The sequence below is a fragment of the Calidris pugnax genome, unplaced genomic scaffold, assembly GCF_001431845.1.
Source record: "Calidris pugnax isolate Ruff unplaced genomic scaffold, ASM143184v1 scaffold219, whole genome shotgun sequence".
In the NCBI taxonomy this organism is placed as follows: Eukaryota; Metazoa; Chordata; class Aves; order Charadriiformes; family Scolopacidae; genus Calidris; species Calidris pugnax.
This window is the reverse complement of record NW_015094507.1, coordinates 4,832,717-4,849,320: the sequence shown is the minus strand read 5'-3', so window position 1 is coordinate 4,849,320 and position 16,604 is coordinate 4,832,717. Positions and strand designations below refer to the sequence as shown.

Below are 16,604 nucleotides of genomic sequence, written 5' to 3'. Positions count from 1 at the left end.
GTGTCTCCTGCTAAAGAAAAAATATATCAAGTTTTGTTGGCTTTCAAAATCTTTGTTTGTGGCTTGCTGACTGAGCAGTCCTGTTGAGTTCAGTGGAATTACACATGCATATGAAGTCATCCAGGTGTGGTGACTACAGAACCGGAACCTTCCTGGATTCTGGCACAGGGTACTGGTTAGCAAATATTTCTGACGTTTAAGTCATTGAAATGGAAGGAATGGCTGTACAATCAGTCAAGCAGCAGTTGAAGAGGAACAAAACATTATACAGTATTTATTTATTTATCCATCACTCACGATCTGGTGACCATATCTTGGGAGAAAAAAAAAAAGAAGTGCTCCAATTGTTGTAATAAGCAAATCTGGCTTGTACACTAATTTGCAGATGAAGAAAATAATACTTACATAATTATAGGCTTGAATGGGCTTTGACAGGGACTTTGAAAAATCCTGATTCAAAAGCTCTCAATTTCTATTTCATTTGAGTAAAACAGTCAAAACCCAAATTTCTTGTTCATCTGTCTTGGATCTCCATGTAAGAAACTTCTAAAGTTTTATTTCAGTGGAGTTGCATCTTCAAAATGTACACATTCTGGCATCAGACAATGCCTTTACCACTCTTCATTGTCCCCAATTATCAAATATTTGCATAAAATCTGAGCATGTTTTTAGCTTCCTTACAGACGTTAATGAATAGCTCTGGATAATTTGCAAATTACTATTCATGATGAAATGTTCCAAAAATCTCATTGCTGTCTTTTATTCAATAATGATTTATATATTGCTTTGTTATATACTTTGACTTGATCTCCAAAAACATCAGGAAAAATTTTCCTTCACCTGGGCTGATAAGAAATAAGGGAGGAAGACCAACATTAAAAAGGGAAAGGAAAAGAAATGTAAGAAAACGAGCTGTTCTAGATTCAGAGATCAATCTCTGTACAATTTAACACTCAAGAGGATTGCACACATTTGTTGAAATTAAACAGTAAAATAGACCATCCTCAGCAGTGGACAACCCAGTCACCTTTCTTCAATTGCTTTCTGATTTGGAGTTCGTAAAAAAACACCAAGAATTTATGTCAGTTTTTCAATTTGTAAAATCTTATTTGTGCACAATGAAGCTACATTTAAAATGCTTTTTCTTCTCATGAATGAGCTTACCCATTCTTTAAAACAGCATACCAGCATTCTGTTTTTGGAAGGGCTGTCTGAGGCATATGTGGTTGTGTGAAGTTAACAACACAGTAAAATCACTTGCTGTCTTATTGTTTTATTCCCTTAAACTATCTCTTGTGAAACAACCAAAGCATAACATGTAGAAAATCAAAAGATATGTAATTTTTGTCTTATTCTGCTACATATAATTCAGTACCTTACGGTATTTTGTGGCAGTTTTAGTGTTTTAAAGAGTTGCTGGTTTTTTAAAGAGATCTCTGTAAATATGACGAAGTGCAGAATATTTTCCTTGGCTTATGTCTTCTTTCGTAGAGCTTTTTCTCTTCTTTCACTCTTTCTTTTAAACAGAGGGAATCAGACTTAAGTAATTTCAGCAGAATTGATGCTTCCTTGATCTTGATTGCCTTCTTTGACTAATACCAAATAATTTAAGCCCTCTTGATTCTTTGTTTCCATTAGCGTGGTTGAAAGAATACTGTCTGAATCTGCACATGGAACATCACTATCTGCATTTAAAAAAAAAAAAAAGAAAAAAAAAAGAGAACAACCCAGTGATATACATGTGGTATTGGAAAGCAAACCAAGTCAGACAGCTGTTGGTGAGAGTTGGCCTAGTGACCGCATAAAGAGGGACTGATGATTCAAATTTATTTTCTGCTACTGCCGGTGGATTATAGCTTTAAACAAATCACTTGGGGAAGGTTGGTAATCACCATTCATATTTCTATAGGCAACAATAGAGTTATGAATACTTGAACTTGCTTCTTTTGGTAGTAAAAGCAGGCTGAACAAAGCCAAAGTGATTTTAGTCTATACCTTCATGTAATCCTACTAATAACACTGCTAAAGAGTCCACTAATATAGGCAGTTTTCTGCCTACTACATCATTACATACTGTCTCTCTATTCTCTCTTTCTAGAAGCTTGAACTTGACAATCCTGTGTGCTTTTCCCATTTCTAAAAACCTTCTGTTTTTTCCCTAATTTGATGCTGTTTATATATACAGAGTTGCCTGAAATCTATTGGAGGGGGTATATCTTTTAAAAAATGTAAAAATTATTAACTAAGAGTTCAAGCTATAATTCTTGCTATTTTTTGCATTTATTTTTGTAACATACGCTTTCTTTTATTACACTCCCTCCTTATTTTACTTCACAACTGGAAAATTAAACATGTGACATTTGGGGTTATCTGTTCAAAAAAATCACAGGCATTGGGCTGTTGCACCAGGCAAGATACAGTTTATTATGTCACTGTAATCACATATACCCCCGAACTATAAAGGCAAAAGTCTGTTCCACATGCTAAAGTCCATTAGGAAAGATTACCAGGAAAAGTCTGGAGGAGAATTTTGATTTTAGAAACCTGTTAGTAAGAAGGGGATTGGGACATAGAGCAAAGCGTAGTCACACACCACAGTGACTGATAGCTACGAAAAAATCATTTGATACTCACTTTGTCAGTTCAGGACTATTATGGCAATATTCAGTAATTCAATCCCAACTAAGCCTTTACCAACCGGTACAGCTCTTCTTTGTTTTTTGTTTAATAAAGCTTTTAATGGGAACCCTCAGGGGCAAGTTGCTTTGGAAAAGGCAGAGTGGCAAATGCTGAGTGCATGTTTGCAGCAAACCCTTAAGAGAGAAACCTTAAAATAAGGACTCAAGTAAAACTGGGTATTTACAGACCAGACATATGCCGGCTGACCTGCCTAAGTATAGAACACTAGAGGAGCATTCAGATTTGTTTCCTGTATAAGTATCTGGAACTGATGAGGTGATGTTTACACAAATGTGAGTATGAGGTCACTGAGATATTTTTACCAGATATATAGATACATTACTAATTCTTTCCCCAACAGGTCTGGAGAACTACAGAATATATAAAATATTATAATCCTTTTTCAGCCTATGCACCACTGCATTTCTCATTATAGAGAAAAAGAGCTAAAAAAAAAAAATCCAACACCTTGCCTTGGTTTTACTTTTTGAGCTTCGGGGACAAAATAAGCAAGAAAGACTATTTTTGCAGAATATTCTTATTCTATCCAAAGACGGAGGAAGAATATAATGTTGATGTCCTTTCTGCAATAACATGATTTGTATAAGCTACATCATTGCCACTTTCACAAGGAGATTTTTGACTAAAAGTGCCCTTTCTTTCATTCTTGTGCCATCTCCTCTTAGCGCAGTGCCCGGCTCCCATGAAAGCTTAGCACAAGCCAAGATGTCAAGATGTCAAGCTATGTACTACAATGTTTGCCTCTCATGTACGTCAGCAAAGCAAGCAAATACTTTTTGCTCACTTAGTTGTATGATGGATGGAGACAAAAGATAACGAAAATGAGGAATTGAGGAAAAAAATATTATATGTTGTGAAATTCCCCCATAAATGCTAAAAGCACCACCCTGGGAAACCACAGCTGATGCAGAGAACTCTGAATAATCTTTGGAAGCCCCTTCCCAAAAATGTTAAGAATTTGAAGGAAGAGAGAAGCTGGAGTGGGGAGGCAGGTCAGCGTATTTATGAGATATCATTATTTTCTTTTCAGTTTTAACATCGCTAAAATTAGTTGATTGATGTATAGTCATGCTGGGTTATACGTGAGTAAATGCAGGATAAACCATGTGATGTGATCCCCTCAGATTTCACAAGCAAAGCCTGGCTGAGCCAACAAAACGTCCTGAGAGGAGGCGTCCAAGGAACACCTTCATGGAATCTGAAGTCGTGCTGGGGAGTTGACTCCAAACGCTTAAATCCTGAGGGGTTGTCTACACTGCGGACTGCTCCATAGTGTAGAGTTACCCACATTCACTTTAAACAACTTACCTCAGGGCATGAGGCAGGCTAGCTCTGGCAGTCCAGAGCTTTGTGCAGGCTGAGAAGTATTCTGCTGAGAAGCAGGTTCCTGCTGAGCTTTGTGCTCTCTCAGGTACACTGTTTCCAATAACTAAAACGGCATGTTCAAAGCTCAGCCTTGTACGTGCCCAGATACCTGCCTCAGGTCCTAAATGCAAGGAGCTTTGACTTTGCTGATCACTTTTCCTGGTAGTGCTGTGCTTAAAGCACAACGTCTGAGCCAAACTACAGGTAAATTAATTACACTGCATCTCTCCAGGGGTAGGCAGAAGCTTACTCTAGAGAGCCCTGCGTTAATTGACACAAGAAACCACGATTGGCTGACTCATAGTAATGCGGGATGGAGTTTGCTTGCTTAGCCTCCTCTGAGGAGACTGGCCCTAACCTGATAAAATCCGTGCTTCCCCCTTCCCAATCTCAGCCTCTCAGTCAGCTGCTTCCTGCCGCCGGGCAGCTGTGGTGCCGAGCTGGGTCACGCATCCTGCCTCGCAATCGCAGAGTGTCTCTGCTCGCCTGCCCAGCAGGGCTGAGGGGGCTCACAACATGTTTTGAAGTCCTGCCTGGAAGGGTGCAAATTTTTGCCATGTCTTGATAAGCAGATGGGTTTTTTGGTGTTTAAGTTCAGAAGGTGACAACTTATAAGAAGAAAGAAAATGTCAGTGGAAGAGCTGGTTGGTAGACACTGAACAAACTGACCTGGAGACCCTGCTCTTCTATTACAGCTATTTCAGGGGCGCATCCTCAGCTCGCACAAATTAACAAAGCTCCATAGAAACCAGTGGCACGCTGCTGATTTACACCAGCTAAGTAGCCAGCCTGAGATGTTACTAATTCTGGAGAACGTAACCCCATTCAATGCTTAGCACCTTCAATATGGTAAGGTATTTAGAAGTGCAGCCACGTTTACTTTTTCCCACTAATATCTTCTTGCTTTTCTCGTACATGCTCTGCCAGGCAACGTACATGGTAGTAAACGAGAGGCTGTCTGACTTACTGGCATGGCCGAAAGGTGTACCCCACAGTGAACACATCCAAAAGAAGCGCTTGATAACACATCTTTTTCCAGGGTGAAGAAGGTGGCTATTAAACCCTGCCTTCTCCACCTCAGCTATGCTGGTTAGCTCAGGGAGATAGTTTCTGTCTAGGGAATATTTTCTTGATACCTGCTGGCCACCTGGAGCTGGAGGTGCTGTGTTTCAGTTTCTCCCCATTGCCAGTAAGAATATAAATAGAACAAATATATATCCGTTTTAATACTCCACTCTGTATTATATATCAGCGGAGATATATCTGTGTTTCCTGTCTAATGAAGCATATGATCTTGCATGGTTTGAGGGTGACTCACCAAGCTTTGCTATTCTGTCAAACACTAAAGGTGCTAAAAGTGAGAATTTTGCTTATCCTGCATTTCCACTGCACTAAACTGCTTGAAGCATTGACTGCCTGTCCTTTTTTTTTTTTCTTTATTTTAATAGATTTTTCAAAGATCTGTCGTCTGAAACCTCTGTTTGCAAGAAAGTGTCTTGGGAAGCACGGATATAAACCTGCTTGTTATCTTGTTCATTATCATTCATAATATAGGAAAGCCAAAAAGGGCAATTCCACATTTGCTGCAATATAGTAAGGCTTTATAAATAAGAAAGCACTCCCCTTCTCCAGGTCACATTTTACCAACTTTTAACGACCCAGATCTGACACGTCCTGTTTAAGCTCCTTGCCTAAGCTGCCTTCAGAGTCAATGGGGAGAGAGAAAAGAGGAATGAGTCACTTTGTGGAGATGCTTATTTCACATCCTTACCTGTACACAGGAACGTCTCCTGAACGTGTCTACAGCTCTCTGGTGACTGTCTACACAAATGACATACTACACAAATGTCAGCTCTTATAACATCATATCATCTGACTTTTTTTTCTCCAGTCCAAGGCAAAGTATTAGCATGACTTGCCTTGCAGTATCATATGGCTCATGTGTGCTCTCTGGAATCAAACAGCATTTGTCTAGGGGACAAGTAAGAAATGATGACACCACCAAGTCCCCCTTTTCCTGCAGTGTTGTAACCACTCACTGTTATGGAAGAAGCCTTTTCTCTGACCTCTGCTGGCTTTGGGTCAGCCACTCACTAAGCTAAATGGGGAAAAGGATTACTGAATTTCAGAGAAATACAAAGGAGACTAGATACAAGGTTTTAAAAATGCCTCTTATCAACACATCTGCTTTAGAGAAGCTTCCGTCTGCCCAAGTGATTACTTTAAGTTCAGAGGGGTGTGCAGAATACTGTTTTAAAACACAGCTCATTTTAGGAAAATTAACTGATGACTCTTAGACAGGCAACAGCAAACCAGTACTATTGAGCCAGCAGAGAGAGCAGATATATAATTAATGGTGAAACTGATGATTCCAGATTTTAATATCAAATCTCCTCAATGAAAAGTTTTGCAGAGAGATTTTTAAAAAGAAGTTACATTTTTAGCAAGTACCTTAGTTGCCAAAAAAAGTAAATACACCGAGTGACTGACTTTGGAAAGAAAAGTGAAAAAAAGGAAACGTTACAAAATTCAAACTGTTTTATCTTCCCACACTTTTCAAGCAAAATCTCCAGCTTAGAGATTTAAAAATTATGATTTAGAGGCCAAATGTGTTTCTGTTTAGTCTTTAGCCTTTTGCCCTGGATTTACTCAGTCTCCTTCCAACTGCCCCATATCTCCTCTCACCCAAGGAGCCCCTTCTAGCAGTAAGAGTGTAACGGTGGGACACAGCTTCTGAGTAATTTGACCATTTTTTCCTTATAGGTCCAAAGGGATGGTGGGGAGCAGCACTGATAAGAATAGTTCTCCTGGGTCATAAAGGCAAGGAGCTGCTCCAGCTGCCTAATGCCCAGTTGTCTGATGTCGGCAAAGATGTTTGCCAAAACAAACAGGTGTTTCCACGCGTAAAGGGGCATGCTTGGGACCTGAAAAAACATAGTGCTGTCCTGTATGTGCAAATGTAAAAAGTTCTGTCTGAAAATAGATGGACTGGTTATTTATACAGCAATGCAGGGCCACCCTGTTAGCACACTGATTCATGACATTTCATTTGAACTTCTTGAAACTAGGGAAAGAGAAGCCTATCTTTCAGCAATGAATGGGGACCTTCGTGATGGGGCCTTGGCTCAATCAATTCCCATTGGATTCAAAGACCATTGATGTCCCAGTCCTCTAGCTAGAAAGTGCTTCCTCACTTAAAAAAATGTTGTCAATACTACTTAATGCTCACTGGCTGTGTCCTGGGAAAGCCTAGAAGAGCAAGAAGGAAGAACTCTAAACTGGTAGACCTGTTTCTGGTCCCGAGATTGTTCCCCTCCTTCTGAAGCAGCAGTGCCAGGAGCTGCTGGTATTGCTCAGACATATTTATTGCCACTTGATGCCTCCTTTAGAAGGGCAACAGTTGCAATAACAAAGCTGGTTGTCCCTTTTGCCATCCTCACACTATCCTGCTAGCATGTTGTCCAGACCACTAGCATAGTATCTGTGTTAGTTCACCCTCATTTGCAATCTGCATGTCATATGGCACCAGCGTTAATGATGAGGAGAAAAATCTGCGGTTTTCCAGCTTTCCCACCTATGAAATAGCACCGACAGCACAGATGGACCTAAGGTGTGGCTACCTACAATTACGTAAGGCTCAGCAGAAACTAGAAGATGGATGACTCCATGTAAGGCTAAGTATCATAGTTATTTTGAGGCCTGTCGTTTCACTTTGCATGACATTTAGCCCTTTCTTTTGGAACCAAGTCTCCTGGTGAGAGCAAGCATTTCTTGGCGGGAGGCTCATGACAGGAGTTTCATTACACACAAAGGCCAATGACCGTGTAACATTTTTGGAAAATGTTGACCAGGACAATCCATCATGGAACAGTCTTTTGGATTATTTGTTTTGGCCGTCATCTATCTACTAATACTACAAACACAAGAAGTAAGTCACTTAGTCCCAGCTAAAAATGAATCCGAACTTAATGGTTATTTTAAATATCTTTACTTATTATACAGTGTTTTAAAAACCACAGACTGAAACATATTCCATGCCCCAAACTGTTCACAAACTGGGTCATGAAGGAGAGAGCGTTTTAATCAGGAAGCCCAACTAGAACGTTGTTGCCAGTTCTTGCTGAAATCAATTGCACTTCTAGAGCCCATGTTTTACTCAACTCTGCTGCATAAGATTTACATTTCTCAGGCAGAAAAACAGTTGAAGTAGTTTAAGTCTGGAAAGCTACAGCAAACTGATATGCATGTATCCCTGATCAGATAACCCAGCAAAATTAAGACATCCTCGGGACTCTAGGCCTTCAGTCAAGTACACAGCATAAAGTTTTAATGGGCTTGTAAAGACTGTACTTGGGGAAGGAGGTAAATAACCTACAGATAGACTATTCATATATGTGGAAAGAAGTATGTGTGTTATAGACACATGTAAAGAGCTTATCAAGTGTTTTGTCTTTTAAAATGCCTTTAAATGAAAGGATGATATACAGATTAATAAAACTCAAGTTATATTATTTCCTGATGGACGTTCCCTGTGTGAAAATCACTAAGTGAGTCTGAAGAGAAGTTAAGGAGGAATTTCAAGAACTGAAGCATGAAAACTTTGAATGGAAGCATGAAAAAAGTTACTTTGTCTTTCCACCCCAATGCAGATCCAGCAGTGGGTCTGTGGCAGCAACAACGGCTGGGCAGAGCTTATGGAAAGGGAAGAATGGGGGGAAGCAGCAAGAGGGAACAGGGCAGCTGCTGGGGAAACGGGTAAGGCTCTGGGAGAGAGTGTGCTGAGAAAACAGGCTGGCTCTGAGGGCTATTGCCAAAGCTCTGCCTGCATTGGATTGCCCTGTTTACCACAGTGGGACAGATTTTACTAACTAGGTTATTATAAAGAGACTTAATAGAGTCTGATTTAAAAAATGACCACTGCCAGCAGACCCCCTAAATGTAATATACCTTATGGAGTACCATTATTATTAAGACTACTTTAAAAGTCCATTACACAACCACATTTTCTGTAGTAAATAGTTTTTTTCAAATTTTAGCCATTCAAACTGAAACTTTTCATGGCAGTCTCAATCCATACTTTCCCTTTCAATAACTTGGGCATTTCGAAGAATGCTACTTCTGTCCCCGGCAAACAAATAAAGCAATGGGTTTTTTTCTGCTGTGTGGCAAAAACTGAAATTTTGGCAAAAGAATGTTTTTTATTTTAAGAATATATATTTGTCAACCCAGTGAAAGTACTGATTTTCCTAGATTGAGCAAGTTAACAGCAGGGGAAAGATCATGCTTAGCTGGCGGATGCGAAGCAGAGACTTGCACTGAAACTAAAATCCTTGCATGTTACATCTGTGCCAGACCTGCTCCACCAAAAGGATGACAACCTGTATTCCAGCCTGTTTCCCCATCTCCAAGCAGCAGAGGGGCAGGCTTGTATTTAAAAAGTTTCAGCCCTGCTAAAGATTTTAACAGATATTGACATAATGTCACAGGAATTTCTTAATTCCCTTAGTTTTCAGGTCTCTGTTGCCCATGGAGTTAAGGAATACATAGCAAAGATGTCTAAGCTAGGAAACCACACAGGCTCAGGAGTAGATGCAGGGAACCAAATCAGCACAGCCCTGAGTCCAGTTGTGTTTCTGTAGCCATCTGAAAATTAAGCACCTAGTCCAAGATGCAGTGTCCAATTCGAATATGGCAGGTCCAGCCATCATCAACGGAGAGAAAGGCAAAAGGTGATCCCTTTCATGCTACGGTACATGCCTAAAACACGTGAATTGTCACTCTCTGGAGATGTCTCTTTCTCCTCCTGACTACAGAGAATGACAATCTTAGGTGAGACTCCTAGCTTCTAGACAGCTGCATTTAGGCGAGATAAACTCCATCCAAATTGTAAGGCTTATTAGCTTGGGCAAAGTGCCTAATTAATTGGCTGTACTCCTTTCCTGAGCTAATGCCAGGCTTAGATTTGCGCCAGATTAAGTATCTCTTTCCTGAACTCCACTATTCAGAGAGAAGATGCCCTTAAATAAACTAGGAAATTACACTACATGCAAATGCACAAACCTCTTCACTGGAGCATATTGGTGCAAAATCAGCTGTTTTGAAAGCAGGACATGGTAAGTTATCTGTACTGGTTTACTTTGGTCCCATCACAACGAAGATAAAATCTTTAGTCTTGTAGTGACATATAACCATATCACACACAGACTGTCATTGGCAGAGGGGCAAATCATGACGGGGATAAACTGACATTTGTAAAGCTATACCTAATGATAAAGATTTGCTAAAAATATCAAATAGACTATCATTAATTGAGCATTGGACAATGCAAGTAAATTGAATATGGATAGAATCCTGCAGAAAAATGACTACATAGTTGTGCAATTGGGTAGTGTATTATTCCTGGAATGGATTTTCTGGAAATTCAGAATATCGATCTGTCAAAAGTGTTTATGAGGCAGGGTGGGCTATCAGTTCAACAACATTTCATGAAGAAATGAAAAGAAAAAATGCCTTTAGGAATTTTAGAAACACCTACGTTTTGCTTTTTTGGAATGGAAAACAATTCTTTTCACAGGAAATATTTTTCACTAGAAAACAGTGGTATGCAAACAAACAAACAAAAAAACCACCTTGACATAAAAATTAAATATTTTAACTAATAAAAGCTTTCTTTTTTTCAGATTTTCAAATCACAGTGTTTACTAAGAATTCACTTTTTTTCTAGGTTTAGCCAGTGAGGAGTTACTGCAAGCTGTGAAAATCTTCCTGTTCTGACTCAGTCAGGTTGTTCATTTCTGTGTTTAGATTATTTGAATCACAGACAACTTGAAATTTGGCTTCACCTATTTGTTTAATTCCTGTCTTCCCAACTTTAACAACGTTCCTACATAATTGGGCTTTGTTGTGTCCTAAGTGTTAAGTATATTTTTCCTAATGTCACCTAGTATTATTCATTCACAGTGTGCAGAGCATTGACATGCTGTGACTCCTGACTGGACCTATCACAGTTTCTTGTACAGCTCTCCTGCCTGTACAAGGAAAATTTACTTTAGCAGAACAGGATCACGATGCAAACTGGATGTCTCTCTGTCATGACACAAGCTGGATGTCTCTGTGATGCAGGCTCAGTTGCAACCTCCTAGAGGTCTTTTTGCTTAGTAACCTTATATACGCTTTACCTAATGCACTGCACCTAATGGCACCTAATGAATCTTTACAAGTTTATTATTAGAGAGGTGAGTCTTTGCTGTTCCCATTTTATAGGCAGGCAATTTGAGGCAGTGACAAATGCAGTAAAAAGAAGTGCTGAATCACACTTTGTTAGAGTTCATGGGGCAGAAGCCATGAGGACAGCAGCCACTGGCCCAGACTCACCTTCAAAAGCTTGGTTGATGACTCCAGTTGTTGCGTCTTTGTCTTCAAGGTAGTGGATGAAGCACAGTGGAGAGTGTCTTATCTCCTGCAGTTTGTTCTGAATATAAATAAAAGTAGGTCTGTTTTGAGGTTCTTGGGCCCAGCATCTTTTCATTAAATCACATCTGGGGGGAAAAAAAAAAAAAAGAGTGACAATGTAAAAATTAAAGATAATAGAATCATTCATCTCAAAGCTTATAATTAAATTATCTGAGAAGCAAGTTTGGCCTAGATTTTCAACTTCTGAAAACTTTGTATGTGGCACAACGAATATGATCAGCAGCTGAGGGAAGGAAAAACACATTAAAGATCAGTTGTTAGTAATGCTCACTATGAATGTTTTTTGATTTTTCAAAGATGGATATTTTTGAGATTGGGAACAGCTATACCATTAACACACACACACACACAAAAAGGCATATTCACCATTAATATCTACTCTCACTGAAGAAGTCACCAATATTTTCTAAGAAAGCTGTCAAGGAGGTAATTCTCTCACAGAAAAAAAAAAAAGATATGTAAAGCCAGAAATGAACCTGAAGCTATCAGTTTATTTAATCCTCCTTCAACTCACACCACCTCAACTTTAGGGGAAGTTCAAGGCAAACCCTCCAGCACAGAGAGGGTTAATTTAGACTTCTGCCTCCAGACAAAAACAAATAGGAGTAAGTTTTCCCATCAAAGGCAAAAGAGTTTCCACCCAGTACAGGGATTCTAGCCCACCTTGCACGATACTATCTGTACCATTCAGTGGAAAACTGCCCCTCCTGTTTGTCTAAAGGATAGGGCTGATTTACATTGCTTACTCGAGGTGAGTTAGGCTACACAAAACCAAATCCTACAAAAGCCAGGGGGAGCCAGCCTGTAAACCAAAACAGAGCCAGCACCTTGATATGCTAAGTGTTCAGAGAGGAGGGGTGTCTTACAGTCTCAAAACCCGAGAGCAGCCTTTGAGCAGCCAGTGAAAGGCCAGCCAGGAAGCTGCTGCTGGAATGTGGAGTATTCACCTCTAAGCCCTAAGTTCAAATCCTCCCCTGACAAACAGCTTCCCAGACCTGCTGCTATGTGATACCAGGCGTTACCGAGTTATGTGAAATGTATTGGCTTGCTCAGATCCTCACTTATTCATCTTAAAAAGGAGACTGCTGTCCTTCACCACAATTGGGTATTTTACAACACCCTTGGTGACAGGTGGGAGAAATCTCTTGACTTCCGATTTTTCAGTGATATTTTTCAATAAAATACTGGTGTTGGGTGAGAAACCTGAGTAGAAAAATTGTTTCAGAACCACTTTTCATCAACCTGTATCATATGGTTGCGGAGCTGGACAGAGCGATTCTGTGTTTTCAGAAGGATCCAGTGAAGTCTTGAAAATCCATTATAAGAATCTAAAAAGTGGCAGTGACTTCCTAATGCTCTGAATCACTTCATCTGTTTACTTTCAGGTGTACTGGTTATTGAAGACACTGGACACATAGACGGAAAAGTACTGAATATGATTCCAAAGGAGGTGAAATAACCCTGGCTGTCCTACTGCCAGAAAAGTGTCGAGAGCCATGCTTGGATGCTGGAAGCTAAACAATCTGCTACCTGGTCATGCTGGTTGGTAGGATACCCAAGAAAAAAGCATGAGTTCAGGTTCTGTGCTCTGTCAGGTTGGCACTTGGGATCTCATGAGCAGACCCGTTTGCAAGGTGTTAGTAATGAAAATACTCTGCCCCTCTAATGTTAAGGAAGAAACAGACTGCCATAGGCCAACAGAGGGAGAAAGAAACAGGAAATGATACATAGGTCATAGAGTCATAGAAAGGTTTGGATTGGAAGGGACCTTCAAAGATCACCTTATCCAACCCCCACTCCATGAGCAGAGCCACCTTCAACTAGTCAGGTTACTCAAAGCCCCATCCAACCTGACTTTGAACACTTTCAACACTTCCAGTTATCCACAACTTCTCTGAGCAACCTGTGTCCTATCAGCCTCATCGCAAAAAATTTCTTCCTTATATACGATCTAAACCTACCCTCTTTTCATGTATGAAACAAGAACACAACAAATGTGAACTCTGAATGTTTTTGTGTTCCTAAGACTGATCACTGTCTTTTTTAAATGGCTTATTTTTTATTGGACAATCGGTTTTATAAAGCTGTTCAGTACTGTTATTGAATGGGGATATTCATTGCTGCCAAAACATTCAGAATTGGGATTTTCTCATTTTAATTATAGTCCATCTTCTTATTTCCTAAATCAAATTACTTGCTGGTTGGGTTAAAATATTAATACCAGATAGAACTTATATTATTCACAAAGTATTTAATTTAGATAGGCTTTAGGTTTCTAATGACAAAAATGTTCATGCCATCTCAGAGTATATCTGCAAATTTTGCACTGACAGCTATTTGTGGCATGATATTTAGCTTGCAAGGCACGTTTTGACACCCAAAGTTTTAAGTCACATGGCATAAACTTTCACTAGTGCAAAAAAACATCAGCACGAGACCAGTCAAAAGTGTGAAAGCCAGGTTAATATGCCAAGATGTACATGAATGACAGCTTGAGCATATTCTTATATTTTCTAGGGAGCCAAACATGGGCTCACAAATAGCACATAGCTTCAGCATAAGGAAGAGACTCAGAGGATTCCCCCACTTCATGGTGAAAGCCTTTCAGGAAGAAATGAAAAAGAACAGATCCAAACACAACATCAGCTAAAGGTTTATGTTGGGTTTAAGAGCTAGCCTGTACACCTGGATGTACGCCTACACACCTACATTTCACAACTGTGTTTTATCTGGGTTGGACAACTGGTAACCGTATGTTCAATAGAGCTGCATATGTGGGACAAGTAAGAATTTGAGAGCCTAGAAAAACAAAGAACTAATATTCATTATCTGATATTGGAGGCAGAAAATGAACAATTCCTGAAATACACTTTGGTAAACAGAAGCTACAGGACATTGCCAATTTTATCTCACACAAGATGGAAAATATAACTGATGTGGGGATTTTCTTGGAAAAGGAGACAATTTGTTGGGATGAAGAAGAGCCCTTGCTTTCATTTGATGCATTGTGAGCAAGCCCTTCTTCTCTACCACCCCTGAAATCCCTCCAAAGGGGCAGGGGCTGGGGGGAGCAAGGTTGGGGCAGGAGGGGACATTCCCAGAGCCAAATAGCAAAAGCTCTTAGTTACCAAACCAAAGTTTCTTCATCAAACTCAGTTGTATAACCCTGTATGGGAGTGAGCATTTGGTGAAACTGCAGCTCCAAGTCAGCAACTGGCATCACAATTGTACAAATTCTCCTGACTGCAACTTACAGGCTTTCAAGATCTATGTTAAATTAGCTCAGTTCAGTCCAAACCTTGGCATGAGCTTGTGTGCAAGGCTCACAACCAGGTGGCTGTGCCAGATGCAGATCTCTGACTGCAAAAGTAGTGCCATTCATACATTCGATTCATATTTCAATAAATGTGTTTCATTTATAGATCCCCAAGCCCCTTTCTCAGTTCATTACCAAGCTTTACTTATCCACACTTCTTTGGGGGGAAGCAGATGATTACTCCCTGGAGTAACATCTTTTGGAGGCAAGGGGGAGAATTTCTGCACCCTGCCAAAAAAAAACCCCAAACCATTTCCTTAGTGCCGTTACACCCCAAGGTTTCTGTGTCAGCCCTACTTGTTCTTGTGGTGTAAGCCTACCACAGACTCCCAAACACTTCTCAGCTGAAGTAATTTGGCCTTTGAACTCTCTTCCTATCAGTGATGGTTTGTTTTGTCAAATGACAATGAGCAAGCCAAAGTGCCAAGGAGACAATTACTGACTGCTGATGTCCTGATGCAGGTTCAAAACCACAAGGAGGGAAGCAGGAATGCCAAGAATCCCAGCATGCCATTAATGACCTAGCAAAGTAGCAAAAAGCTATTTAGCTACTGACAGAAGCTGTGTGCAGGTGCTGAGTGTTCACCAAAACAGATAAAAGATGGTACAAGAGTCTAAGAGCCTATTCAACCCCTTTGCTTTTAAAAACTATGTTACTGCTATTAGACCCTGATCCTACAAGTCACAACAGGCAGACCAGCACTTAAGCCCTACCTGCCATGCTAAATTTAAGAACTGGGACCTTAAAAATCATTTCAAGCAAAGTTTTCTTGATTCTTCTGAAGATCTGGTCACCCATTTTAAAGGCAACTTATGAGCCTCTGTGTGAGCTTGAATATCTAACTAGTATATAGATATACATTACCTTCTCTGCTTTTTTATTGACCGGACAGCTGCCAGATTTTTTCTGGGGAAACCCTTTTTCAGCAGAAAATATTGAAACTGAACTTGCTTTGGACTTTCACGTGTTTTGTGACTTCCAGTTTTCACTGTGTTCTTAAAACAAAATCCGAATCTTTTCAGTTCTCCAGTTTCTCCAAGTGCTAAAGCTTACTTTTTCTTTATTGCTAATATGGTATTTCAGCTATCCCTACATAATGATAAATAATTACCCTCTCTGGAACTCTGGGCATAGTAATTGATGTGAGACCTATCACAGAGATCTGGGCTTGCCAATCACAGAATTGTTCTCAAGTCATTTCCTCAGCCCCAAGAGTAGGAATTGTGCACTTCAAGTAGCCTCTCCTTCCATTGGTAGGACCAGTTGTCAAGTGCATTGCTGTGACTGCTTATGCAGAGTGGTGAATATAAGAACTGAGACACGAAATTAGACAATACTGAGTGATCACTGGGCTCAGGTTCAACTTCCTCCCTTATACACATCTGGCCAGTATGAGTTCAATCCACTATATGTATTCATTTTATTCTTTAAATTGCAAGAATTTTGCAATTAAACCTGAATTTTGTGCTCAAGAGACAAATGGAAATTGGAATGTTTGTTTATCCAGCTCAGCTAAAGACTAACCAAAAGAACCAACCCTTTTGCTGTACTGTTTCAGCTTTTCTTATTGGCTTTTCTAACATTTATATCTGCAAAGAGAGCACGGGTTTTTTTCCACAGATGTTTTAACATTAGCCTAATTCCTGCAGCTACCATTGGGAAAGCAGGCACATGGGGTACAGGGACCAATAAATTCTTTCTTAAAGCCATCTTAACTTTTAACCAATACCATCAGGCACTCTTAGCCTG

At 39.9% G+C, this 16,604-nt stretch overlaps 1 protein-coding gene across 1 annotated transcript in view; it reads right to left on the bottom strand.

Moving 5' to 3' along the window:
• Nucleotides 1–310: 310 nt before the first annotated feature.
• The window catches only part of ROS1 (ROS proto-oncogene 1, receptor tyrosine kinase), a 69,067-nt gene continuing 52,773 nt past the window's right edge, over nucleotides 311–16,604 (bottom strand). The window contains exons 43-44 of the mRNA XM_014964406.1: nucleotides 11,440–11,603; nucleotides 311–1,685 (exon numbers count right to left, since the gene is read on the bottom strand). Of these exons, the coding sequence (XP_014819892.1) occupies nucleotides 1,540–1,685; nucleotides 11,440–11,603 (310 nt within the window). The 3' untranslated portion in view covers nucleotides 311–1,539. The remainder of the gene's footprint in view (nucleotides 1,686–11,439; nucleotides 11,604–16,604) is intronic.